At 40.2% G+C, this 27284-nt stretch overlaps 1 protein-coding gene across 3 annotated transcripts in view; it reads right to left on the bottom strand.

The window, feature by feature from the left end:
• The window catches only part of EGF (epidermal growth factor), a 207314-nt gene that overhangs the window by 23143 nt on the left and 156887 nt on the right, over positions 1 to 27284 (bottom strand). The window contains exons 21-24 of one of the 3 annotated variants that reach the window (XM_040329238.1): positions 21941 to 22057; positions 15991 to 16116; positions 9594 to 9716; positions 2083 to 2233 (exon numbers count right to left, since the gene is read on the bottom strand). In XM_040329238.1, the coding sequence (XP_040185172.1) occupies positions 2083 to 2233; positions 9594 to 9716; positions 15991 to 16116; positions 21941 to 22057 (517 nt within the window). Of the gene's footprint in view, positions 1 to 2082; positions 2234 to 9593; positions 9717 to 15990; positions 16117 to 21940; positions 22058 to 27284 lie in introns of those variants that run through there. The other 2 variants (XR_005744232.1, XM_040329224.1) reach the window with 2 other exon arrangements.

The following is a 27284-nucleotide window of genomic DNA, read 5'->3' as shown; positions in this document are numbered from 1 at the left end:
ACAAAAATGTTAAATTTAAAATAAAATAAAAAAAATTGCTTTTTTTTTTTTTTTTTTGGTAGAAGAGATGTTGTATGTCTTTTCTGCAAACAAAGACTTCTCTTCCTTCCTCCTAGAAAGGTTTTTTTTTATAAATGTATGGCTGCATCACATTAGCAGTATAGTGTATACTCTCGGCACCTGTATAATGCCGAGGATAAAGTCAGGTGCTGGTACAGTGTCATTTCAGTGCACATATGTAAGACTTACATTATCAGTGGCTGTCAAACGGTCTGAGAAAGAAGATACCAGGTCCAGAAAAAAGGCTGAGAGTGACAAAGAAGGAGAGTGCATAGCTGCAACAGGCCAAACTAGGAGGCAAGTCTGCAATACAATTCTGTATATACTTGCACAAATGCTCCAGGGACTTGCTTTGCTTTAGTTCCACTTCATGAAATCTGAAAAGCACATCTATCTGTGGTGTTTACTTTTCTCTCTCTAAAGCCTTAGGTGTCATTTCTCTCTGATGCTTCATTCCTCTGTTATCAGCATGACTCGCTTCTCAGAAGTTTTACTGACACAGGACATACATTTGTGTCGGGAGGAGGGGGGGGCTCAGAAAGGAGCTTGTCTATTAAGAACACAGTCTCCTGCTGTGTGGAGGGGTGTGTGTGTCTTTTCTCCAATCAGCTACACTGTTATTGCAACTCTCCACCCCCTCCTCTGTGCTCCTGACAGATTACGATGCAGAAACACGTTTATGCCCTTTTAAAGGGGTGTAGAGAGGAGAAGACTGAGATAAACAAGTGAAACCTATGTAGGAGGATTGGTTAAATTTCTGTGTATCACATGAGGCTGTTCACTTCATACTTCACTTTATATGTGAGGTGGTTAGGGTTAGGGTTAGGGTTAGGGTTTCCCATTGAATAATATGGCTAGGACTCAGGAATTGGAACAGGGACCTTCCCTCAGAGGTCAAAAGTCAGAAGGCGGGTTCCCAGAGATCAAAGGTCACAGGGCGTGGCTGACCCACCCCCACCAAAGTGTACCGCCTACCCCAACTAAGAGTTACATCCACTTTAAGGTATAGACATGATATGGAGGTCAGAAGATCCAAAGGCCAAATTATTCAAAGTGAACCTAAAAATATTACTTTTTCTTGTTGCATATAGTGTGAAAAAGGATTAGAACCTGTCAGGTATATTTATAACTGCCAGGGCCTCCCTAGAATAATTCACTCAATCAGATGGTTTTAAAAACAGGCTTTAAATATACTTTTAAACAATTAGTGCATCACCATGCTTATATTTTCTGTGTGTACAAGCTTATCTACTGTGTAGAGCCCTAGTGTATTGACACCGGCCTTATTTGGGGTAATGTTCACAGTGAACTACAAAATCAAATTGCTATTTTTGCTTTCCTTTCTCAGACCTTTTTAATGGGACAACATCGCCACCTACTGGATTTAAAAAGAAATAGCATTTAAGTATAAACCTATTGTGTGTTGGAAACTTAAATGTGTATGACATTAATATAAAATCCTGACTGTCATATACAATCCACTCCAGCCTAATTAAATAAACGAATGATGAGTTTACACAAAACATCTAAACTTCCAATCCAGTGTAAAGATCTCTATGGCAGCGAGTGGTATTGTCCATTTAGATTCTTTATATGGATATGGTCATCTTACATTCATTTCCCCAATGGGGGGACTTCCTCTCACTTTCTGCCATGTCATTGAAACAGGAAATTAGGGAAAATATCTCTAACAGAGACACAGACAGCAATAAAGAAATATAATTGTTTCCTAAATGTACATTATAGTATAGTACACTATAACGAAGACCGAAAGGGAGAAGAGATCTCTCCAATTCTTCCCCACGCCATCCAAAACTGTTTGTTGTAGCCAGGGTTTAATAGGTTAACTAGAAGATACAGAGTGCCTCGTGTTAATGCATGACCTGTAAATGTGAACAATTTAACAAAAAGAATGAAAATATGTTATAAACAAGGATTAGATACTGGAAATATACACAATAAAATGTCCAATCAGATACACCTGGTTACCTGTGAATTACAGATCTAATTCTATTGACTTACATGCATCCATATTCTTCTACTGCTGGTAAGTAGATGCACATGCCCCCATTGTGACAGTAGTCCTCATAGAATGCAGGGCAATCCTGTATATAGCCGCTACCCGAGGAGTTGTATACGGTTGTAAAAAAAGTGCTGGTAGGTGTGGTCAACTCTGAAAATAATGTAATATTCAAACATTAGCAAAAAAAGAACCATTATTCTAATCTCTTACAATATATACCCATGTAAGCATGTAAGAGATATATATATTACAAGCCAGTTGGCATGACAGTCATCTAAAATTGAACTACATTAAACCAATAAACCATCTCCCATTACATTACAATACAGGCTTACTGTTTGCGTAAACGTATTCAGGAGGATATAACCTGCATATGTTATAAAATCTTGTTATATTATAATTTTTTTCGTCCTTTCCGTCATTTGTCACTTTGTTTTGGTTTCCAATCAGACACCCAGCTGTCAAGGCTGTCTTAATGAGAGGTCACACCTGGGCACTGCCCAGGGGCCCCAGCTGCATGGGGGGCCCTTGTTTTTCCCCCAAAGCAGCTGGTCCTTGAGTCCACGCTGCCCCGAAATTGGGGGCCCCATGATGGCACTAAAAGTAATAGATACACAGGGGAGGCAGTCTGCCTCCTACCTACTTGATGTCTGTTTACCTGCACTGGCATCATTGTAGGGGCCCCAGATCATTACGTTGCCCAGGGGCCAATGATGGTATTAAGACGGCCCTGCCAGAACACTGCTTGCATGACATGAGGGTCAGTGGATGCCTTCCTATGCTGAAGCGATATGTAAGGCAGGGTCAGATTACAATAATGTGCCCTCAATAGTGTTGCCCCCTATCATCATAATGTAAATTTTAATGCAGGATTCAACCCAAAACTGAAATGTAATGATATTGCAGCATGCCAATCCTTAAATGTGGTGGCTGCATTCATTTTCTTATTTTTTTTGCTTGTTTCCTTTATTTTAACCTGGTGATCTGACCACTTACACCAGGGGTTTCAAACTGGCAGTCCTCCAGCTTCTGCGGAACTACAAGTCCCATCATGCCTTTGCCTAAGGAAGTCATGCTTGTAATGGTCAGCCTTGTAAGGTCACATTGGGTCTTGTAGTTTCGCAACAGCTGGAGGACCGCCGGGTTGAGACCCCTGACTTACGCACGTCCAGCCTTAGGGTGTCTCCACTCTGGATGGAGGAGCAACAGAGACACCTTTGGACAGCAGCAGTGTCAATCTGTGGAGAGGGTAGTGTTAGAAGGAATAGAACATGTAGAAGGACTTTACTAACCAATTAAAGCAGAACTTCAGCTAACAAATTAAGTTAAATAAAATGCAGTTTAATCCTCTAAAAAACACTATTATATGTAAATCATGTGTAATACCACTTATACCCCTTTTGGGTGGATCCATTAGCGGTAAAGTGCCACTAGTTTTAGCTGTGCTTTACCATCTTTTCATCGGTGCTTTTCGGACACTAGACACTAGACACTTTTAACCCCCAAAAAGGGGTTAACAAGGGGTTAAAAGCACCCGTGTTGCAGAACTTTCAAATCGCTTTTCAGGCGTCTCAGAAGCGCTACCCATTCATTTCAATTGGCAGGGGCAGTGTAGGAGCACTGTATACAGCACTCCTACACCACCCCAAAGATGCTATTTGCCATCCTTTTTTTCCTGTCTTACAAGCGCCCTACCCCAGTGTGAAAGCACTCAGGCTTTCACACTGGGAGGCATGAGAGGCAGTTTTATGGGCACTTTACTGCCACTAACAAAAATAAGATTACAATGCAAATTAGTGTAAATGAATGGTGGTGATACCCTTTGTTAAAGAGGGTAAGCATTGGGTATCTAAACACCTCTCAATCCAATATTGTAACACAGATCATTTAGGAACTCCAGCTAACACATATAAAGTACCGATAGTTACAGCAATATTTTTTTTTTCCTTTTCGGATAAATATTTTACATAAATAAATAAAAGTGACCACTAACACCCCTGCCATAGTCAACCCTCTAACTGCCACTTTTGCTGGACAGCTTGGTCTGCTAAAAGAATAACAGACTTATTGGCCGGATCAACAGATAAAGGGAAAAAGCCTTAAAAAAGAAAAGCATGTTTACCATGTTTACTTGGAGCTCATTTGTAAGTAGCAGGACCATGTGACGCCCCCCGGAGAACAACTTGGCTGATTATGCCATACTACCAATATGTCCAAAAACTTATATGCTGATATTTATTTCCTAGACATGTATTTTGCATCAACTCCTGAAGAAGCGAACAGAGAGTCACGAAACATGTTGGGTTTTTAAATGCAAATTGCCAACTATGTATCTATTTGTGGAATATAATGCCTTGTACACACAATCGGTTTTCCTGCGGTAAAAAGGCGGGGAAAACCGAGAACCTGCTCGGTAGCTTTTTCCCCTTGTACACACGGCCGGTTTTCCTGGCAGGAAAACTGCCATGAGAGCTTTGGCTGGGAAACCTGGCCGTGTGTATGCTCCACCGCAGTGCTTCTTATAGGAAAACTGCCAGGGAAAAAACGAGAACATGTTCTCATTTTTCCTTCCGGGATTCCCGGCGGTTTTCCTGTCAGGAAAACTGCCATGGAGCATACACACAGACAGTTTTCCTGGCCAAAAGCTGTCATGGTAGTTTTCCTGACGGGAAAACTGGTTGTGTGTACGAGGCAAAAGAACTGTTTAATGGCTTCATTTTATATATATATATACTATAAATTAGTGATATGTATTTTTCAACTGGATTTTATCATGCCTGTAATCTGTAGTTATGTGTATTTACCATACAGTACTTTTATGCATGATGCGCTTCCTTTAAAGTCCCAGGACGAATGCTTTGATATTTTGTACATGCTGTTTGAGGGATGAGGGCACGTTTTGGTGCCCTAGATCACATTTTATTTAAAAAAAAAATGAATGCAGCCACCACATCTAAGAATTGGTAAACTGCAATGTAAAAAATATCTTGGTTTTGGGTTTAATACCGATTGTATGTAGCAACTGATGCTCCTATTTCCGCATTACAGATAAAGGGGCAGATCCACATACATCCGCTGCGCCCGGTGCAGATGTAAGATACGCTACGCCGCTGTAACTTACTTGGCTTTGGTTTGAGTCCTCAACGAATTCGCACCGTAAGTTACGGCGGCGTAGTGTATCTCTCGCGGCGGAATTCAAATTGGACGGGTAGGGGGCGTGTTTCATTTAAATGAAGCACGTCCCCGCGCCGAGCGAACTGTGCATGCGCCGTCCGTAAAAACTCCCAGGGTGCATTGCTCCAAATGACGTCGCAAGGACGTCATTGTTTTCAACGTGAACGTAAATGGCGTCCAGCCCCATTCACGGACGACTTACGCAAACAACGTAAAATTTTCAAAATTAGACGCGGGAACGACGGCCATACCTAACATTGAGTACGCCACCATATAGCAGCTTTAACTATACGCTGAAAAAAGCCGAACAGAAAAGGACGTAAAAAAATGCGACGGCCTGTCGTCCGTTCATGGATCGTCGGAAATAGCAAATTTGCATATTCAACGCGGATTACGTCGGGAACGCCACCTAGCGGACACCGAAAAATTGCATCTAAGATCCGACGGCGTACGAAGACGTACGCCTGTCGGATCTAACACAGATGCCGTCGTATCTTGTTTTGTGGATACCAAAACAAAGATACGACGCGCAAAATTCGAAATTACGCGGCGTATCAAGAGATACTAATTTCTTTGAGGATCTGCCCCAAAGGATATAAAAAAAGACTAAGAAGTGGAAAGTAAATAATGTCTTGGACAGAGCAGGTAAGAACAATTAAGTGGGTTGTAATAACTTCTAAAATCTCAGAGTCATATGTCATATTATACAGCAAATACATCATGGAGCAATATATTTTATTATTTTCTGCTAATAATGAGGCTTTAAATTTTAGGCTGTATCTGGGCACTATATTCTGGCAATTCTGGATATGCACTTAGAAATTTGGGCATAAAAATAAGGATTTGCATAGCTCCACATACCTCCCTAAAGTGCACATCAAACCCTTTTTTTATTTATGATAGATGCTGTGACATTTTAAGAAGGTAATCATAGCGCAAAATAAGGTATACTTTGACACATGTAGGAGTTGGAATGAAAATATATGAACTGGTAATACCTCATGTCCTTAGTAACCGCTTCACACACTTGCCCTGGATATATGTCATGGCACCTCAGTAAAAAAATGCAGGGCTTAGTGGGAATGGGTCAGAGCTTTACAGCATTGTGACTCCAGCACATTTATGTCATAGCTCCACTACGACTAGGCTTTGCAGAGGTACTGACAAGAGCTTTAGTCCAATCTGTGTGTTGCAAGTATTTACCAAAGGAATACAGACTATTCACTTAGCAAAATGAATGTTCTCTTTGTAGCGTGTAGGTTTATTCTGCAATGTGACGCTTTACTTAGTGTAGTGAATAAGGTTTATAAGAAGTGTTAATTGCAAAATCATCCAACCATGTGCAAGCAAAAATCCCTTTTTTTTTTTGTTAATTACAGTAAATACCTTGGATTGCAAGTATAATTATATTATTTCCAGAAACATGACTGTAATCCAAAGCACTTGTATATCAAAGACAATTTCCCCATAAGAAATATTGGAAACTCCGATTATTTTGTTGCACAACTATTTATTCATAAAAAAATGATTACGGCAAAACAAAATATAGTATAAAGTGTACTGCAAAAATAAACCAAATTAACCTGCACTTTGCCTTTGAAAAGAAGAAGGATCACAGGGCGCCTGATGCATGGATTTCAATGTTTTTTTTTTTTTTTTTTTAAGCACATGATTAGAACCTGAGGCTCTAATTGGCTTCAATAAGGGTGGGCTTTGGGCGCCGGGCACTGCGCCCCGAGCCCACCCAGTTGTGTGACATTAGCTAATTAATATTCACTAATATCTTCCTGTTTCTCCTCTTAATACCTAAGTCCTGATTGGCCAGGAGGAGAAGTGATCGCCGGGACTCAGGAAGAGACGCAGGGGGGAAGCCGTGACCTGGATGGTTCGATTGAGCGACTGTGGGGGTAAGCGGTGATCGATCTAGCACCGGGGGTGGGGGGTGGTTGGCTGGCTGGCTGGGTGGGGGCCTTGGACCACTTCCCCCAAAAAATTGAGCACCAGCCCCCATTGCGCGTTACTCGCAAACCAAGGTTTTACTGTATTTATTTCCCTTACCTGTGATGGGGTATTGAAAGTGAAAACAGCTTGACGTTATTTGCAAGAAAGATCTGTAATTTTAACATGCATATTTAATTGCTCAGCTCACCCCTTCATGTTGTATTGGTTCCTACACAGGGCTGGACTGGGACAGAAATTTGGCCCTGGACTTCATCCAGACTGGCCCACTTTGACAGGTCTCTCCCATGGCGGCCGGACAACTCCCGCACCCCCCCCCCCCCTGGCCACCCAAGCCCCCTCTCCCTCTTCACTAGCCACTAGCTGTTCTACTTTATTAGAGTAGAACGGCTGGTACTGGTACTCTCATAGGCAGTACCAGTGGGGAAGCTAGACATTATTTCACCCGGGGCAAAGAATCAGTTCGGTGCCACCCCCTTATGGGACAAGATTAGGCAGAAGGGAGAAACTCCCAGGCCATAGGTGTTGAGTCAGCTGTCTGACCCCTCCCCTATGCTCCTCTGTCGACATCCCTGCTCCTCTAGTCCTCCCACTGCTTCTTTGTTCCCCCCCCAGGTGAGCGCTGCTGGAAGGGAGAGACAGAGGAGCGGAGGGGGGTGGCGGTCCACTGTCACTGAAGCCGGCCCACTGAGCCATCGGCCCACCGGGAAACTCCCTGTAGTCCCAATGGCCAGTCCATCCCTGTTCTTACATATGCAGGTGACATGAGCTCCAACCCTATAACCATGTTTTCGTGAAAAATGAACCGCTCATCCCCAACATAATGACTGTATAAAAGTTCAATTCATTGAATCACAATCGTGACAGTGCATGTTCAGACTGCGCTGTATCTCAGCATTATTGTTTGCTTTTAACAGAGCCCATTAAATGGTTTTAAACAGGCACTTTGTTTGGGATGTGCTAATCGTTATACAAGGCTGTACTTTTAACAAGTACTATCATACTACCTCTATTTCAAGTGCAGCTGTAACCACTATACATTTTAGCATCACAATCTATGTCCATGAGCTGTTTGGTTACAATGTGTATGTTACTGGAAATAAGTAAAAACACATACATAATTAATAACACATTGGCTGCATTTATATATACTCAAAAAGCATTAAGCTTAAAAAAAAAAAAAAAAACTTTAAAAGTAGATTAAAGAAATAGACGAATAGTAGTAAAATACTGAGGGGCAGATCCACATACATCTGCGACGGGCGCAGCGTATGTAAGATACGCTACGCCGATGTAACTTACTTTGATTTGGTTTGAATCCTCAACGAATTTGCGCCGTAAGTTACGGCGGCGTAGTGTATCTCTCGTGGCGTAAGGGCGCGGAACTCAAATTCGGCGGGTAGGGGGCGTGTCTCATTTAAATGAAGCGCGTCCCTGCGCTGAACGAACTGCGCATGCGCCGTCCGTAAAAACTCCCAGGGTGCATTGCTCCAAATGACGTCGCAAGGACGTCATTGTTTTCAACGTGAACGTAAATGGCGTCCAGCCCCATTCACGGACGACTTACACAAACAACATACAATTTTCAAAATTATACGTGGGAACGATGGCCATACTTAACATTGAGTACGCCACCATATAGCAGCTTTAACTATACGCCAGAAAAAGCCGAACGGAAACAACGTAAAAAAATGCGACGGCCACTCGTACGTTCGTGGATTGTCGGAAATAGTTAATTTGCATACTCAACGCGGAATACAACGGAAACGCCACCTAGCGGCCGCCGAAAAATTGCATTTAAGATCCGACGGCGTACTAAGGCGTACGCCTGTCGGATCTAACTCAGATGCCGTCGTATCTTGTTTTATGGATACCAAAACAAAGATACGACGCGCAAAATTTGAAATTACGCGGCATATCAAGAGATACGCCGGCGTAATTTCTTTGAGGATCTGCCCCTCAGTTTCTACTGAAATAATGCCTTTACGTTCTAAATGATAGGAAGAGTAATCATGGCCATAAAAAGGATTAGATAACACACTTCACAGTAAATCAAAATTTTAAAGGCGTAAATGAATAGCATAATACAATATGAAGAAAAAGAGAACTGAGAACAATTTATATAGTTAATCACTTAAATCTCTAACACTGGATGTCAATTACGCCAAATGAAAAGAAGTGGAAAATGAAGAGACTTAAGAAACAATCATGATTATGGAGATTTCAGAAGATTATTCCCAAACAGCAGCAGGAGACATATGAAAAGCTTATTAACTATGCAGGGATTCCTTGGCTCCACTGTAAGACTTCTTTGGTTAACCACTATCCCTGTGCTCACTTCGCTTTCCCAGTGTCAAACTTCTGTGAAACAACTCACCCAGGCAGTTAGCGGCAGTTCCAGGAATCCCATTACTACATATGCAGGTGTAATTCCCTGGTGTGTTTATGCAGAGGAACTCGTCTCCACATCCGTGAGTGCCCTGGGTACATTCATCAATATCTACCACACAAAGGCATCCAGTAAATACAATTATAATACAGACTATGACATCATAGAATCATATATTTTAGGTACATATGTGTATTATTTGTATTAGCAAATTATACCAGCTTACTTATATTAGATTAAAGAGGTTTTATTCAACAACATCTAATACAGTGTTAGTAAATTGGGGGAAACGATGGCAGTTTTGTGTCTGATGGGCTGCACTAAGCTGCCCATGTAATGTATCATATAGATAACAAGCTCTGAACTCCTTTACTACAACAGCATTTTGTGCATTTCAAACAGCTGAAGACATTTCATACATGTGTAAAGACTTAACAATGCAAAGACATGCCTCTTCCCATTAAAACAAAGTGCTCTGATCCCTTATGCTCTACTGTCTTAACTTAATGCATGCCTACACCCAGTGGTGGCAGCTTCTGGTATCTTTTCATATTTTGTTCATAAAGTCTTCTGACTGCACCCCCGCATAGCTCCTTAGACTTCTGTGCGGCTGTAGCCCAATGGCAAGAGACAGAGATGGCTTCATAGAAGACTATAAGATGCTACTGCGCAGACATGACCAGCATACAGAAGGCTTTTGAAACAGGATGTAGACAAACATTGGAGGCCACTGGATCAAGGTGGCTATGCTTCTTGGGAGTGCACTTTTTCTTTTAGGCTTGTCCCATGCATTGCTATGTCACAGTTAGAGCAATGCATGATATTTATCCATGACCCACTCAAAGAATGATCAGCAACAAAACCCAGCAGATATTATAACTTTTCACATAAAAACGACTTTATACTTTACAGGTCCTTCATTTTCTTGTTCTGCAACATGCAGAAATACAATACAACACCCTATAAATCTGTACATCCAGTTTATACTTATTTGAGGTGCACAAGCTTGTTTTCTAGCCTCCAAAGACTGGCCGTGATGCCCCTTTTTTTGACAGGCAGACAAGCAGAACAGCATCCAATTAGACAACAAGACCTCTCTTACCATGCTGAGATGGAAGGAATGGGGATGGTACTCAAGTGACGCAAAGGCATGTCTCACTCAAAGAATGATCTCCAACAAACACTAGTAAGTATTTTAACTTTCTATCTTCACAAGTTAAAATACTTACTGGTATATTAACTTGAAGGGACCCCTTGCACACATATGGGTATACAAGGGGACAGCATGGGAACAAGATACCCTACCTGTATTAGGTTTCCTTTCTTCTAGGCCATTTGAATGCTCTATGACACCCCCATGGTGGCAGTCAAACTCCTGCACTCCTTATCTTTAACATTCCTGATCTTAAATGGTGCCTGCGAAGATTGTGCTTTGTCCAGTGAGGGCTTTGTGTGCTTGGTACAGAACCACTAGTCTTTAATATTCATCACTATCTGGATATCTCCAGAGTTATCATACAAAACAGAGTTATACGCTGATGCTATCCTTCTAATACAATACAAACCCACCCGTATATCTACCAAATCTTCATAAAATTTTAGAGGAATATGGCTCCTTGTGGGAATCCAAAATGAACACCACCAAAACTGAAGCACTTCCTATCAATGTTAGAGCTCCCCACTTCGGTCAGCTGGAATTAAATGTTAACTACAGCTGAAAGGCAGATTCCATTTAGTACCTAGGTGTACACATCATACCTACTTATTAGGCCACGTACACACGATAGGTTAACCAGAGGACAACGGTCTGAAGGACCGTTGTCATAGGTTAACCTATGAAGCTGACTGATGGTCCGTCGTGCCTACACACCATCAGTTAAAAAAACGATTGTGTCAGAACGCGGTGATGTAAAACACAACGACGTGCTGAAAAAAATGAAGTTCAATGCTTCCAAGAATGCGTCGACTTGATTCTGAGCATGCGTGGATTTTTAACCGATGGACGTGCCTACTAACGATCGTTTTTTTTCCCATCGGTTAGGATTCCATAGGTTAATTTTAAAGCAAGTTGGCTTTTTTTTAACCTAAGGTTAAATAACCTATGGGGCCTACACACGATCGGTTTGGACCGATGAAAACGGTCCATCAGACCGTTGTCCTCTGGTTAACCTATCGTGTGTACGAGGCCTTAGTCTCTCTATAAATAAAACTCCCCCTTATGCTGTAGCACACACATAGACATCGCACCCTCTATTTCTACTGCAATGAATTGCAACACTTAGGATGTCTATCATTCCTAAATATCTTTATTTATTTGAAACACTCCCGATTAAGGTCCCTTTAAAGATCTTTAAAAAATTCAGATTGCCTTGCTTAAAGTGATTGTAAACCTATGTCTGGATTTGTTTCCACATTTTGTCTCTCATAGTTGAGGTATACCTATGAAGACAATTACAGGCCTCTCTCATCTTTTAAGTGCCATAACTTGCACAATTGGTGGCAGACTAAATACTTTTTTGCCCCACTGTATGTTCCAAATCCAACACTTTGCCCAGTTTTTTACTAAATACTTTTAATTCAATCAGCTCACGCCCTAGGAAAAGATCTGCAGGGAGGATGATTGATATATTCAAAACAATACATTTCTTGAACATCCTTATATGTCTAATAGGAAAAGGTTGTGGGGCACGAACTTCCCTTGAAGATTTGGTTAATGTCCTGTCTATTGTACATATCATCTTAATGTATTGGTATTATACTGTACTTCATATTTATTGTATCTCATAAATCCCACAGTCAGCAACATGGCCCACTTAGCAGTGGGGCTAATTATACCATATCTGGTGGTCCTGCTCTGGCACCACATCATTCTCGGGGGAACACTTGCTCTTCAAAACTAGCGAAAACTTTTATCACTTTAGACCTTCTGACACATCTATTGGGTCTTCCTATTTGAAGTGTAGAAAGTGTTTTTTAAAAAAAATTGATTTCCCATATTCTAACAGACACACACTTCCTGATAACCACTAAATGGAAACTGACAACTTCCCCTAATTTGCATGACTTATTGAATAAAATCAAAGAAGTAAGATTACTGAAACACCTAAGGCAAGATTGCACAAAACATTGGAAAAATTGAATACTGTGTCGGCATTTGAAGCACCTGATTTAAAACATGCGCTGACTCTCCTCTGTAATTTCACTGTGCACTAGATGGCTCCCTTTTTTCCGCATATTCCTGGCCCAATTTCTCTAACCATTCCCTCAATCCTTCCCTTATATCTCTTTTTTTATGTTTCTTTCTTTTTTATATTGTTTCTCCACTGGTGTTATCTAAGTCAACAGTATCTGCCCTCTGCATACTAACAGACATGGGGCCATATTCTTGTAGTTTCTGCGGCGGCATCGCGTAAGCTATTTACACTACGCCGCCGCAACTTACTAGAGCAAGTGCCGTATTCCTCAAGCACTTGCTCCGTAGTTTGCGGCGGCGTAGTGTAAAAGGCCCGGAGTATCCCCGCGTAATTCCAAGGGGGCGGCTTGTATTTAAATTAAGCGCGCCCCCGTACCGTTCGAACTGCGCATGCGCCGGGCTTAAAATAGACCAGTGCGCATGCTCCAGTTCGCGACGGAAAACGTCAATGACGCCGACGTGTGCGTCATTGACGTAAAGTCGTATTCAAGAACGACTTAGGAAAACGACGTACCCGACGGGAAAAGACGACGCGGACCCGACGCCATACTTAACATGGCATACGTGGGACTGTCGTAAGGTTACCCCTCATATAGCAGGGGTAACCTTACGCTTACGCAAACGACGTAAGCGACGGTTACGCGACGCAATTTTGTTCGGGAATCGGTGTATCAGGCTCATTTGCATAAACAAATGAGACCTGAACGTAAACGCCACCTAGCGGCCGGCGGCGAATTACATTTAAGATCCGACAGTGTAAGTGACTTACACGTGTCGGATCTTCAGCGTATCTATGCGAAAATGATTCTAGGAATCACTCGCATAGATACGCGGGTCAAAAAAGAGAGATACGACGGAGTTTCCTGAGATACTCCGTCGTAACTCTTCTGAGAATATGGCCCCTGGTTACCAGAAGGGCAATGTTGACCTGAATTCCTATATAGCCCTTTTTGACTGTTCTTTCTCATAGACTCATTGAGCATGTTATGTACTGTGATCTATCATGTTTCAAGAGAGTTTGTTACCCTTGTATGTGGATCTTTCTCCATTTAGCTTGTTATTTAACAAAATTCCTAAATAAATAAAAAAAATCTTAACATAAAAAAAACTACTAGCATATCACGAGTGCTTGATGTGGCTTTTTTTTATTGCTGAGCTGAGTGATAGCAGACTATTTTAACCATTTCAATACCCAGCCATAGTCATATGACGTCCACAGATGGAATCTCCCATCCTGGGTGGATGTCATATGACGTCCTGGGCTTTGTGGGGGGATATCTGAATGATGCCTGCCACTAGAGGCATCATTCAGATATCCTTCTCTTTTGCTGGCGATTCTATGCATGATAAGAATGATAATAGCGGCAGTTCTGACGCTTGATCATTCTTATAGGCAGCGGGAGAGGACACCCCCCTCCTGCCGCCATCCGGTGCTTCTCCGGGTTCTCCCGTGCCATCGGGGGCCCAGAGAATGAATCGGCCAGCGTTGCATGAGGATCATAGAGATTTCCGGTGACCAGATGGTCACGAGTCATTTCTATGACCGTCGGAGGCCCCTGGGAAGTACCCAGAAGTAAACAAAGCTGCAATTGCGGCTAGTAAGCATGAGATCGGTGATTTATTTTTCATGATCTCATGCTTTCCAGCCTGGAGGAGAGATGTAGGGTTTTATTTACCCCGCATCTCTCCATAAAGAGGACCTGTCACACACCATTCCTATTACAAGGGATGTTTACATCCCTTGTAATAGGAATAAAAGTGATCCAATTATTATTATTTTTTTTAAAAGTAAAAAAAATAAAAATAATGAAAAAAAAATGTAAACGTCCCTGTCCCCGGTAGCTCGCGCTCAGAAGCAAACGCACATGTACGAACGCGTGCGTTAGAGCGTGTGCAACAATTCTAGCACTAGACCTCCTCTGTAACTCTAAATTGGTAACCTGTAAAAAATTTCAAAGCGTCGCCTATGGAGATTTTTAAGTACCGGAGTTTGGCGCCATTCCATGAGTGTACACAATTATAAAACGTGACATGTTAGGTATCTATTTACTCGGCGTAACTTCATCTTTCATATTTTACAAAAAAAATTGGCTAACTTTACTGTTTTGTTATTTTTTAATTAATGAAACCATTTTTTTTCCAAAAAAAAAGCGTTTGAAAAATTATTGCGCAAATACTGTGCAAGATAAAAAGTTGAAATGACCGTCATTTTATTCCCTAGGGTGTCTGCTAAAAAAACATATAATGTTTGGGGGTTCTTAGTAATTTGGAGGTGGTATAAAAAGCCCTGTATTGAAGTGGTTAAAGCAGCACGTCAATGTAACATAGTGCTCATATACTGCATTTTTACTTCATGCAGTATATGATTAGCTAATAAAAATTAGAGTACGGCACAATCCTGTCCTACTCGTATGAGATACACAATGAATTGTTAAAAAATATAACAGTAAAAAAAAATGTAACCCAAATTAGGGTGTTCCTTATTGTAGAGTGAGTGTGTCAGTGTCAGTTCAATGACTCTCATGACTATTCATCAGAACCAGTTATTTGATGAGTTTAACTACTGGGTCATTCTTGATTTGAGCCTTGTATTCATATTAAAGATTTCCAATAAATCTATGCACTTGTTCCATTTGTATCTATTTTGTTACAGCTGCCAAAGGAAATGAAGAGAAATGCAGATATAAGCACGAAAAATCTTAGGCTTTAGCCATTGATCTGAGGCTAAGGCAATGTTCTATTGTCTGTAAGCTATGGAAGAAACCATTAACAAATAAATAGCATAGAGTTTTTTTGCTACATAGTCTTGTCATCTTTTCTTTATATTCTGAATATATTATATATTATAATAAGCAATACACCTCAATTTGTAGGCATCCCTAGAGCCAGGTGTAATGACTTATAATGTGCACAATCTTAACTGCATGACTATCCTCATGGTTAACTTTTTAATGCTACCAGACTCGTTAAACAGGGCAGTGCAGGCAGGACAAAGTCCTGAAAACCAGCAGCAACTAATAATCCTCATTTCAACAGTTAACAGTAACCAACTCAACAAAAGATAATTGCTCACTAATTGCTTTTATGCTGTAAAACATCAGACAGTAACAGGTGGTAAAGTGTGTTTGTAAAAGACACTCCATTCACCCATGAGCAAAGACTACGATGCGAGACCTGGATATATTTGCTTACCTATGCACTGAAGGCCATTTCCAAGGAAACCATCTCTGCATCGGCATATATAACCACCCTCCATGTTGATACACTCTGCATTGTGTGGGTCACAGGCATCAAAGTGTGGCAAGCATTCATCAATATCTAAAGTAAAGCATCAAGTTAAAAACAAACAGTAAGCAAGTGTTCACACTTTCTGAAAGGCCTTGATTATATAAATTCTATGACTCAGAACTCTCATTATTAGTTAAAAGTATTCGTCAGAATATTATATTGCTCTATCTACATTAGGACTCATGGATACAGTCGTAGCTGCCAGGGAGTCCACAGTAGGGATGAGCTTTTTGTTTGAGTCGAACACAAGTTCGACTCGAACATTGGCTGTTCGCCCGTTTGGCGAACCTCAAACAATTTGGGGTGTTCGCGGCAAATTCGAAAAGCCACGGAACATCTTTTAAAAGTCTATGGGAGAAATCAAAAGTGTTCATTTTAAAGGTTAATATGAAAGTTATTGTCCTAAAAAGTGTTTGGGGACCCGGGTCCTGCCCCAGGAGACATGTATGAATGCAAATATTTTTTTTTTAAACGGCCGTTTTTTCGGGAGCAGTGATTTTAATAATGCTTAAAGTGAAACAATAAAAGATAAATATTCCTTTAAATTGCATACCTGGGGGTGTCTAAAGTATGCATGTAAAGTAGCGCATGTTTCCTGTGTTTAGAACTGTCCCTGCACAAAATATAATTTCTGAAGGAAAAAAAGTCATTTAAAACTACTCGCGGGTATTCATGAATTGTCGGTCCCGGCAATACAGAGACAAGTCATTGAAAAAAAATGACAGGGGTCCCCCTCCCCAGTCCATTACCAGGCCCTTTGGGTCTGGTATGAATATTAGGGGAACCCCTGCCATTTTTTTAATGACTTTTATCTGTATTGCCGGGACCCGACACTTCATGTATAGCGCGAGTAGTTTTAAATTACTTTTGTTCCTTCAAAAGTGATATTTTGTGCAGGGAACCAAAATTAAAAAAAAATGTGTGGGGGTTCCCCCAAATTCCATATCAGGTCCTTCAGGTCTGATATGGATATTAAGGGGAACCCCACGTAATTAAAAAAAAAAACGACGCGGGGTTCCCCCAAAAAATTAATACCCTTAAGGTCTGCTATGGATTTTAAGGGGGACTCTGTGCCAAAATAAAAAAAAATGGCGTGGGTTCCCCCAAAAATGCATCCTGCCAGGTTGCGTGCTCGGATAAAGGGATCTGGTATGGAAATCTTTGGGAAACTTCGCATTAATTTATTTTTGGCGGGGAGTTCCCCTTAAAATCCATACCAAACCTGAAGGGTCTGGTATGGATTTTTTGGGGGAACCCCACGTAATTTTTTTTAAATTATGCGGGGTTCCCCTTAATATCCATACCAGACCTGAAGGGCCTGATATGGAATTTGGGGGGAGCCCACACATTTTTCTTTTTAATTTTGGTTCCCTGCACAAAATGTAATTTTTGAAGGAAAAAAAGTAATTTAAAACTACTTGCGCTATTAATGAATTGTCGGGTCCCGGCAATACAGATAAAAGTCATTGAAAAAATAGCAGGGGTTCCCCTTAATATTTATACCAGACCCAAAGGGCCTGGTAATGGACTTGGTAGGGACCCCTGTAATTTTTTAATGACTTTTCTCTTTATTGCCGGGACCGGCAATTCATGAATAGCCGCGAGTGATTTTAAATTACTTTTTTTCCTTCAGAAATGACATTTTGTGCAGGGACAGTTCTAAACACGGGAAACATGCGCTATTTTACATGCATACTTTAGACACCCCCCAGGTACGAAATTGAAAGGAATATTTCACTTTTATTGTTTCACTTTAAGCATTATTAAAGTCACTGCTCCCGAAACAAATTACGCTTTTAAAACTTTTTTTGCATTGATACATGTCCCCTGGGGCAGGACCCGGGTCCCCAAACACTTTTTAGGACAATAACTTGCATATTAGCCTTTAAAATTAGCACTTTTGATTTCTCACATTCGAGTCCCATAGACTTTAACGGTGTTCGAATGTTCGCGTGAACTTTTGGTCTGTTCGCATGTTCTGGATGCAAACCGAACCGAGGGGGAGGGGGGGGGTGTTCAGCTCATCCCTAGTCCACAGGTAACATGTACAGCTGCAAATAAAAGTCAATGGGGTTGATTTACTAAAACAGGAGTGTGCAAAATCGGTGCAGCTTTGCATAGAAACCAATTAGCGTCCAGTATTTGTTGTCAAAGCCTAGTTGAACAAGCCAGAAGCTGATTGGCTACCATGCACAGTTACGCCAGAGTTTCCACTCTCCAGTTTTAGTAAATCAACCACAAACGCTCTACGCGGCTATACGTATTCATACGTAAGTACTTGCGGAAACGCGCATATGGATATACAACTCTGGATGCAAATTTCTGCCTCCAGAGTTGCAAGTCTGTATGCATGTGGATGTTTTTGCAGGTACTTGGGTATACATGCTTATAGGCACCTATGGCCATTGACTTCTATAGGTGGCTGTACACATTATCTGTTGGCTTCCTGGTGGGGAAATATGCTGGGATTTACACCATATGGCCAGATACAGCCATGTGCATGAGCCCTTACAAGCAAATGCCTTTATAATCCTTCTGACTGCAAAGTATATAAATTAGGGAGATGAGTGGTGGAATGTGGTGTCCACTTCTTCACCTTCTAGTTTCTACCATTATATCAATAATGTGGCAGCTGTTTTTTTCATTGAAACATCAGAGGGAGGTTGAGGGCTGTCTGTTATTGGTAATGTAGAGAGAGGTGCGTGATGTACAATAAATTCACCTGTGCCAAGAATATATGTGCGGAACAAATAAAGTTAGTCAGAGTTTACATTCCACAGTGAGATTTGTTTAAATAGTAGGAGATTTGTGCTGTATTTAAAAAGAGGTGTCACTTATGTATGCTTAATATAAAATAGTAAAATTATATTTTGCACTAGAAATGTTCATATAATATTAATTACCATGGACATATGCGGCAAGAAATGCTATGCCTTTTTAAAATGGCCAAAATGTTTTGCATTTTTATATACACAACTGTTATGGTTAATGTCATTCAATATGTAGGTCTAAAGAGCAGTTCTCAATGATTCAGGCATAAGACTGAACAAAGGAAAATCCATTTTTTTAAATATTGCATAATAATAAAAAATAATGATAATAATTATAATAATAGTTTGCATTCTGTCTTGATTCCTTTTACATTGTCTAGCCTTTACTGGAAAAATTATATAATATACACAACATAACATAAATATCTGATCTGGTAACCACATGCCTAGATACATTTTTCATTCAGATTTTTATGTAAGGCACAGAACTCTGTCTATAGTTGCCAACATCTAAGAATGGCGGCACACTACAATTATATCAAGGCATATATATCAAGTCAAGATAACACATATATATTGTAGGAAATTAAAGTGGAGTTCCACCCATAAATATAACATTACATCAGTAGTTTTAAAAAAATGTCATTAGTCCTTTACGAAAAAATTTTTTTTTTGATGCCTTCAAAGTGTTGTTGCTAGGCAGAATAGTTAATCTTCCCACTTCCTGCACGTAGGTGCTTAAGCTTCCTAACCTACACCGCACAGACTCCTGGGAATGTAGTGGGTGTAACTTTCCAGGAGTCTGTGCACTCCCCAGTCTCAAAGAATCATGTGACTTGGACAGCACCTGATCTGACACTGCTTGTGCAGCACTGAGCATGTGCGAGATCTTCAAGGCTGAAATCCAGGAAGTCATACAGTCTGGCTTCATGATACCCACACTTAAGATGGCCCCAGTCAATTTCTATTTTATAAAGTGTCTAAATGCTGTTACAACCTAACAAAACGGACCTTAGTTTACAGGCCAACTTTACTAGAATACATTAAGCTTGTGTATTACAGGGGTATTTATATATAAAAAGTGAAATTGTGGCCGGAATTCCGCTTTAATGCAGCTTTCCAAAATGCAGGCACTTTTACTGTAAGGCCGATCGCATATTGGTTATCTTGCCCCTGGTGAGAATTTGCTTGTGTCAAAATAGCTAAAAAAAATGCTGAGAAAATTCTCACCTGTTTCCACGTGTCACTCCTTTGCTGGCTGGATAAGCAAGGGGTCACTCCTTTGCTGGCTGGATAAGCAAGGGGTCACTCCTTTGCTGACAGAATCGTAGCAGAATGTCACTGGCCAGCAACAGACTGACACCTTGCTTATCTGGTCAAAGAAGGTGAAGTGTATAAAAACAAGAAAGTATTTGTTGTTCTGCCCTGTATAGTGATGTAGTCACCGGCGAATTGTCACCAGTTACAGGATTTTTAGTGTGCCATAAACCTTAGCGTTCATCAGTGTTCAAAATCTGAGACATTGCTGGGGACACACTTTTCCAGGAACATATTGTAACACTTCGATAAAGTAAAAAAAAAAAAAAAAGGAAAAAGCTTGATGCAACCATGTATTGCACCGCCTCTCACCCCCTACACAACACAACCAACAATGGGCCTTCTTTAAAAGGAAAAACTGCAAAATACACAACAATATTGATGTTGAAACTATGGTTCCACTTTTCTGAAAAATAAGCTAGAATGCTTATTCATATTCTATAATTTGAGATAATCAATGTAAATACATCTTAACTAAAGTCAAAATAAGTAATAGATTGACAAGACGAAATATAAACAGGAGCATGCAAATATGTATGCTCAGCAGAAATATGTTCCTTTCCAGCACTGGCAGGTTAGTGTAAGAGTTGTGTTGGGCCTTTAATGCAGGGTTTGATGTCATAGCAAACTTTCAAAAGAGGACTGTTATCCCCCACTAAGTGAGTAAAATATACTATATGATCAAAAGTTTGTGAAAAGCTGACGTCACACCTAGTTAAAGATTATTGGACATCCCATTTCAAGACCATGGGCATTAGGATGCAGCTTTCCCCTTTGCAGCTATAACAGCTTTACACTTCCAGGTAGGCTTTCCAGAAGATTTTGGGATGTGTTTATGGAAATTTGTCCTCATGTAGCCAAAAGAGCATTTTTAAGGTACTGATGTTAGATGAGAAGATGTGGCTCACAATTGGTGCTCCAACTCATCCCATATGTAGTAGGGTTGAGGTCACGGCTCTTTGTAGACGACTGAAGCTTCTCCACACCAAACATTTCAAACCATGTCTTTTTGACCCCGCCTTTTTTGTTGCAGGACTGATGATCTGGTGTACTTTTCGCTATATAGTGTTTTTGAAATGGCAGTGAGTACAATTCAGCTGAAAGTCATTAACAACCTAGCTGAATATGAAATGTGTTACAATATCCTAAATCCTTTACATGCTGAAATCAAATGTAAGCTTAACTTTGATGTTAAGAGTTATAAGTGTGATAAGTTTATACTGCATGCAGTAAAAGCTCATTTTTTGCCAAAAATTATCTGTCATGATTCTCTGGTGTCAAAACATCCTTTTCAGAAGCCATGAAGAACCTCATAACGGTTGTTACAATTGTTCAGAACTGGGAAAACGGACCACAAAAACATAACATATATATAAAAATATCTTAAACCTGATAACAATTGTTATAATTGGTCAGAACTGAGAAAATTGTCCACAAAACACAATAGATATATAAAAATATTCATTGAGTTTTCAATATCTAAAGCATCTACAAAAACAGAAATGTCAGTGTCAGCTGGACTAATGGCTTATATCACTCCATAATTCCTATAGCAACAGAGATGAATGGGAGCTTGTTTTAAGCCTCAAACAATGTAAATTCTTGCATATTCTGGGCACAGGGAATCTCTGTGAACCCCCTGCATTTTACTTACATCATGGGTTGGGGGTGATTTATTACTTGACGTACAAAAAAACTGAAAGGGTTTCATCATTTCTTTGCACTTGATTACTGCAGTGAAAATAAGTAAGTGATTTGGTCATTACCATGACAGGACTTGCCATTCCCAGTATAGCCTTCCAAGCATTGGCATCTTGGTCCATCTTCTGATGGCACACAGTAAGCATTGATATCACACGAACTGTCCCCACAGCCACTCTCATCTGTTTGAAGAACAAAGTTTATAGCCTTACATTTCTGCCAGAAAGAATTACAGACCCAACAGGTGTCCCAGCTATGTGACCTTTTTAAATTACATTTTCAGGTCAATATGGATTATTCTTAAAATACTATCACAGCAGCTAGTTCCTGCAGTGCATTACCATCTATAGTTTCCAATGGGAGACGCTTTTATTAGATTAACACTGTGAGTGTCTAGCTCAATGTGGCATTGAAATGAACACAGATCTACAAATTAAGGTGTATTGTACTATATGCCTCAGTTACAAAACCATTGCTGATACTTCCTAGTATTATTAAAAAGGAAAAACATTTATAACTAAAATTCACAAATTATATTAGATGCCTGAGATATAGCTAAATATATAATGGTTGATTTACTGAGTTTAGGCTGTTCACTTAACTTACTGTAGTTTATAAGGTGAACTTTTGACTACCCAACCATGTGAGAGGGTAATCATTTTTGGTGTCTCTATCCACAATATACAGCATGGATAAACAAATCTCTCATTGTGGTTATTGTATTTGGATAGTCAGCCCTGCCAGATGATTGTATGCAGTAGTTGTTCAGCAGAAAATTATGCAGCAGGCCACCTACTTCAATGTGGTCAGCAGGGCCATCCACTGAGCGAATTTTGAATGGTTCCTCAGGAACCATCAGAAATCCGAACAGTGTATGGCTCACATAAGACAATTGTGAGGCTAGAGAGACTGAATCTACCTAGCAAGGGCACAGACAACAGGGGTTCCCCATTCATTCCAAAACTGAAAAAAATTGTATTAAATCTAAGTTAAAAACTTTGATTAATTGGATGTATCTGGCTACAGGTATACCTCAAGCAAAAGGACAATGCCTGTTGTTCAACATAATTAGTCTGAGGCCTCGTACACACTACCGGTTTCCTCGGCAGAATCCATCAAGAAACTTGGTGGGAGAGCTTTTTTGCCAAGGAAACCGGTCGTGTGTACATTTTTCATTGAGGAAACTGTCGAGGAACTCGACGAGCAAAAAAGAGAGCAAGTTCTCTTTTTCCTCGACGGGAGTCTCAATTTGCTCGTCGAGTTCCTCGTCGAGCTGGTTTTCAACGAGAAACTTGAGCGTGTGTATGCTAAGAAACCCGCGCACGCTCAGAATAAAGTATGAGACGGGAGTAAAAGTAGCATTTGTAATGGAGATAACAAATTTTTCAAGCTGTAGCATGAGATTAGCAAAAGCAGCCCCAAGAGTTGTGCAAGTGGAATCGAACTTCCCCCGCCATTGTATGTGTTGTACGTCACCGCGTTTAAGAACGAGTAGATTTTGTCTTGACAGTGTGTACGCAAAGCAAGCTTGTCGAGTTCCTCGACAAGCCTAACAAGGAACTCGTCGAGGAAAACAATGTGTCTTTTCCAACGAGTTCTCGGTCGTGTGTACGAGGCCTGAGCCAGTGACTGTTGAACAGTGACATTGGAAGCAACATGAGAGTAAGGCCTGGTTCACACTGGTACGATTTGAAATGCGATTTGAGATGTCAAATCGCATCTCAAATCGGCGGCATTTGTCAGCAATTGTCGGCAATGGCACCGTCCTAATCGGTGCAACGCTGCATCTGCGGCGCTGCACCGATTTCAAAAAGTAGTTCCTGTACTACTTTTTGCAATTTCGGGCCGCGATTTACATTGACATCTGTGCAGAAACCTGCACAGAAGTCTCTGAAATCGCGGCCGAAATCGGGACTGCCAGCAGAAGTGAAATTGTGCCAGTTCAGCTGAACTCGCACGGCTTCACTCCCGCAGCCCAGTGTGAACCTGGGCTTAAATCTAGAACAGAAGCTAGGTCAGAAGTGGTAGCCAGTGTATATTTCACAATGGTGTAGAAGTTGGAACCTGAGCATTTGAAGAAAAACTACATAAGAGTTTAATCTTTGGTGAAAACCAAAGTAACCCCTATCAGTAGCCCCAGGATTATGTGCAAACCTACACTTTTCCTGTAAATGTCAAGTTCGGCCCTGCCCCTCGCCTTTTCTGAGGATTCCTTTTGACCCTTTGATGTGATGTGCAACCACACCGACCAGTAGCAGAACAGTCGCTGGGACGTGGTGTATCCAGGTTTGGCTTTTTACTAAAAAGTCAAGATATGAGCTTAACTATATTTGTCTGTATCGCTGATTGTACTAATTATTCATTATTTATCATGTCCTCAGTTGGAATTGCCTAGGATTATGTTAACTAAATGTTGTAAGAAACTTTTCTACATAGAGTTGACTATGTTAATATTTGCAGGATAATTGCTTTGCAGTCAGATTATCTACTGAATATACTAACTATAGATTATCTATCTATCTGGAGATGGCTGATTAAAAGAAATATGTAAAACTTTTTAATATTATGTCATTTGTACACTACTATTAAAGGGGTTGTAAAGGTACATTTTTTTTCCTAAATAGCTTCCTTTACCTTAGTGCAGTCCTCCTTCACTTACCTCATCCTTCCATTTTGCTTTTAAATGTCCTTATTTCTTCTGAGGAATCCTCACTTCCTGTTCTTCTGTCTGTAACTAAACACAGTAATGTGACACTTTTTCCCTGGTGTGGAGAAAGCCTCTTGAGGGGGGAGGGGGCGAACAGGAGTGTCAGGACACCCATTAACACACAGCTTATTTCTCTATCTGTAAAGTAGAGAGTGTCCTGACCCTCCTGCTTGCCCCCTCCCCCCTCAAGAGGCTTTCTCCACACCAGGGAGAAAGCCTTGCATTACTGTGTGTGTAACAGACAAAAGAACAGGAAGTGAGGATTTCTCAGAAGAAATAAGGACATTTAAAAGCAAAATGGAAGGATGAGGTAAGTGAAGGAAGCTTATTAGGGATTTTTTTTTTTACCTTTACAACCCCTTTAAAAGAAGCTGAAAAATAGCAGACTTTCTGGATAAATCACTAGTAAAAAATGTAAAGGAAAAAAAGCCTAAAAAATAAATAAACACAGTGCCCACATTCAAATGGGGCGTGTACCATTTAAATTAGGTGCGTTCCCGCGCCAAACGATCTGCGAATGCTCCGTGTGAAAATTTCCCGACGTGCTTTGCGCGAAATTACGGCGCCCAACGTATTTTTTGAACAGCGACGTGCGTTACGTCGTTTCGTATTCCCGGACGTCTTCCGCAAAAAAAACAAAAATTTGAAATTCGACGTGGGAACGACGGCCATACTTTAACATGGCTGGATCGCCGTAATCAGATAATTTGCATACCCGACGCTGGAAAACGACGCAAACTCCACCCATCGGCCGCCGGAAAATTACACCTAGGATCCGAAGGCGTACGAAGCCGTACGCCTGTCGGATATTAGCCAAAAGCCGTCGTATCTTTTTTGTGAATTACAAAGAAAGATACGACGCGGCAAATTTAAAAATACGCCGGAGTATCAGTAGATACTCCGGCGTATTTCCTCTGCGAATCTGGCCCATGGTGCTTAGGTATTTAGGTTACTTTTTAAGGCTGGTTGGAATGAAAAGTGGAGCTGTTATCTGCGGCAGTGGCATTAAACCTGTGAGTACTGGAACTTGTGTCAGCTCTTGGACAGACAGCAAGATGGTATGAATCTTTCAAATGTTTCTTTACAATGGTATTTCAGGTTTCACTTGTCTCATCACATAATATTCATCCGCATTGGGGTTGATTTACTAAAACCGGAGAGTGCAAAATCTGGTGCAGCTGTGCATAGTAGCCAATCAGCTTCAAACTTCAGCTTGTTCAATTAAGCTTTGACAAAAATTCCTGGAAGCTGATTGGTTTCTATGGAGAGTTGCTCCAGATTTTGCACTCCAGTTTTAGTAAATCAACCCCATTGTCCTTGAGAATTTATCTATAGGTTGCTTGGGATGGAAAATGTTTTATAGCACTCAAATTTAATGCTAACAAAAAATCAGCACCATTGTTTTTCAAGCACCTTATAACGTACAACTTCAAATAGCACGTGTTTCACCTAATATATGCAATGTATCTTAAAAATATTGAATATGTTGTAATGGTTTGCAAACTACCTGTTTGGTTGAAAACTTTTTTTTAATAATATAATATTTATATTATATTTATATAACTGTTTGATACTATATTATGGGATAATAATTAACACTTGTCTTTAAAAGGCACTAGTACCCCTTATTTTTTATTTTTTTTACCATACTAAGCATATAAAGCATTTGAAAAGTGCATGTTTCGTATTAGACATTACTAACTATCAGGGTGGTCTATGGAAGCTGAGCTACAAAGTAATAACAATGGCTGAGAAGCATATTTGCGTATTCATCTGCAAGCTTTTTAATTTCACTGTAAATAAATAAAAAGGACTGTGCTAAACCTTCACACTACCATGCTTACAGGCAAGCTAAAATAAATTGATTTCTTAAAATAAAATAAATGTGTAAACAGTTGATGTGAAAAAGATCCCTCTAACAAAACTGTAGGATAACTTCTCCAGAAATCTATTTCGCGAGTTTCAAAAACCCCAAAGACTCTTGTCATAAATTATGAATGGACAATACTGATTTCTATGCTGTTGAGTTTCGTCTGTTTGGCGACATTTAAAAAAGTAAATAAAGAGCTAAAAATAATTGCTGCCATTTCATGAGGACATAAAAAATACAGACAAGATTAATTTTCTCTGACAGTAAATGTATGAAGCATTGTGCAAAAAAAATGTATTGCAGGTAGAAATACTAGGGACAGTTTACAATATTTTTTTGACGTGCAAGAAAAGATCCTCTATTGATAAAAATCTAAAGCTACAAAATTCTAAAAACTTTAAATTTAACTAATTACATTTTTTTACTGCTAATATTTTAATATTTTACTATAATGTTTTACTATTTTGCATTTTTTTCACCATAGTGATCCATATCTATTTAAAATATATCTAACAAAAATATAAAAGGAAATGATTAGAACCCCTATGATTTTTTTTTCTGTCTAATCATTGGGAACATTTCCTTTCACTCTCGCTATGGAGACATAACATGAAGTTGGAGGAAATCTCTCCAAAGTGAAAGGAAATCCCTTTGTCACGGAGCAGGTGTCCTTATTGGAAGATTTTCCCTCATCTCCTGATCTAGTAACAAACTTTATATTTCCCATCGATTTCTGCCCTGGGGACAATAGTCATCAAGACCAATAAAGAAGGTGATTTCTTTTTTTCTCCCTCTTTCCTTCTCTGGCTTTTCTTATTCTCCATTTACTTCC

Source organism: Rana temporaria, chromosome 1 (assembly GCF_905171775.1).
Source record: "Rana temporaria chromosome 1, aRanTem1.1, whole genome shotgun sequence".
NCBI classification, from domain to species: domain Eukaryota; kingdom Metazoa; phylum Chordata; class Amphibia; order Anura; family Ranidae; genus Rana; species Rana temporaria.
Note: the sequence above shows the minus strand (reverse complement) of the source record. Positions and strands in the feature narration are given on the sequence as shown.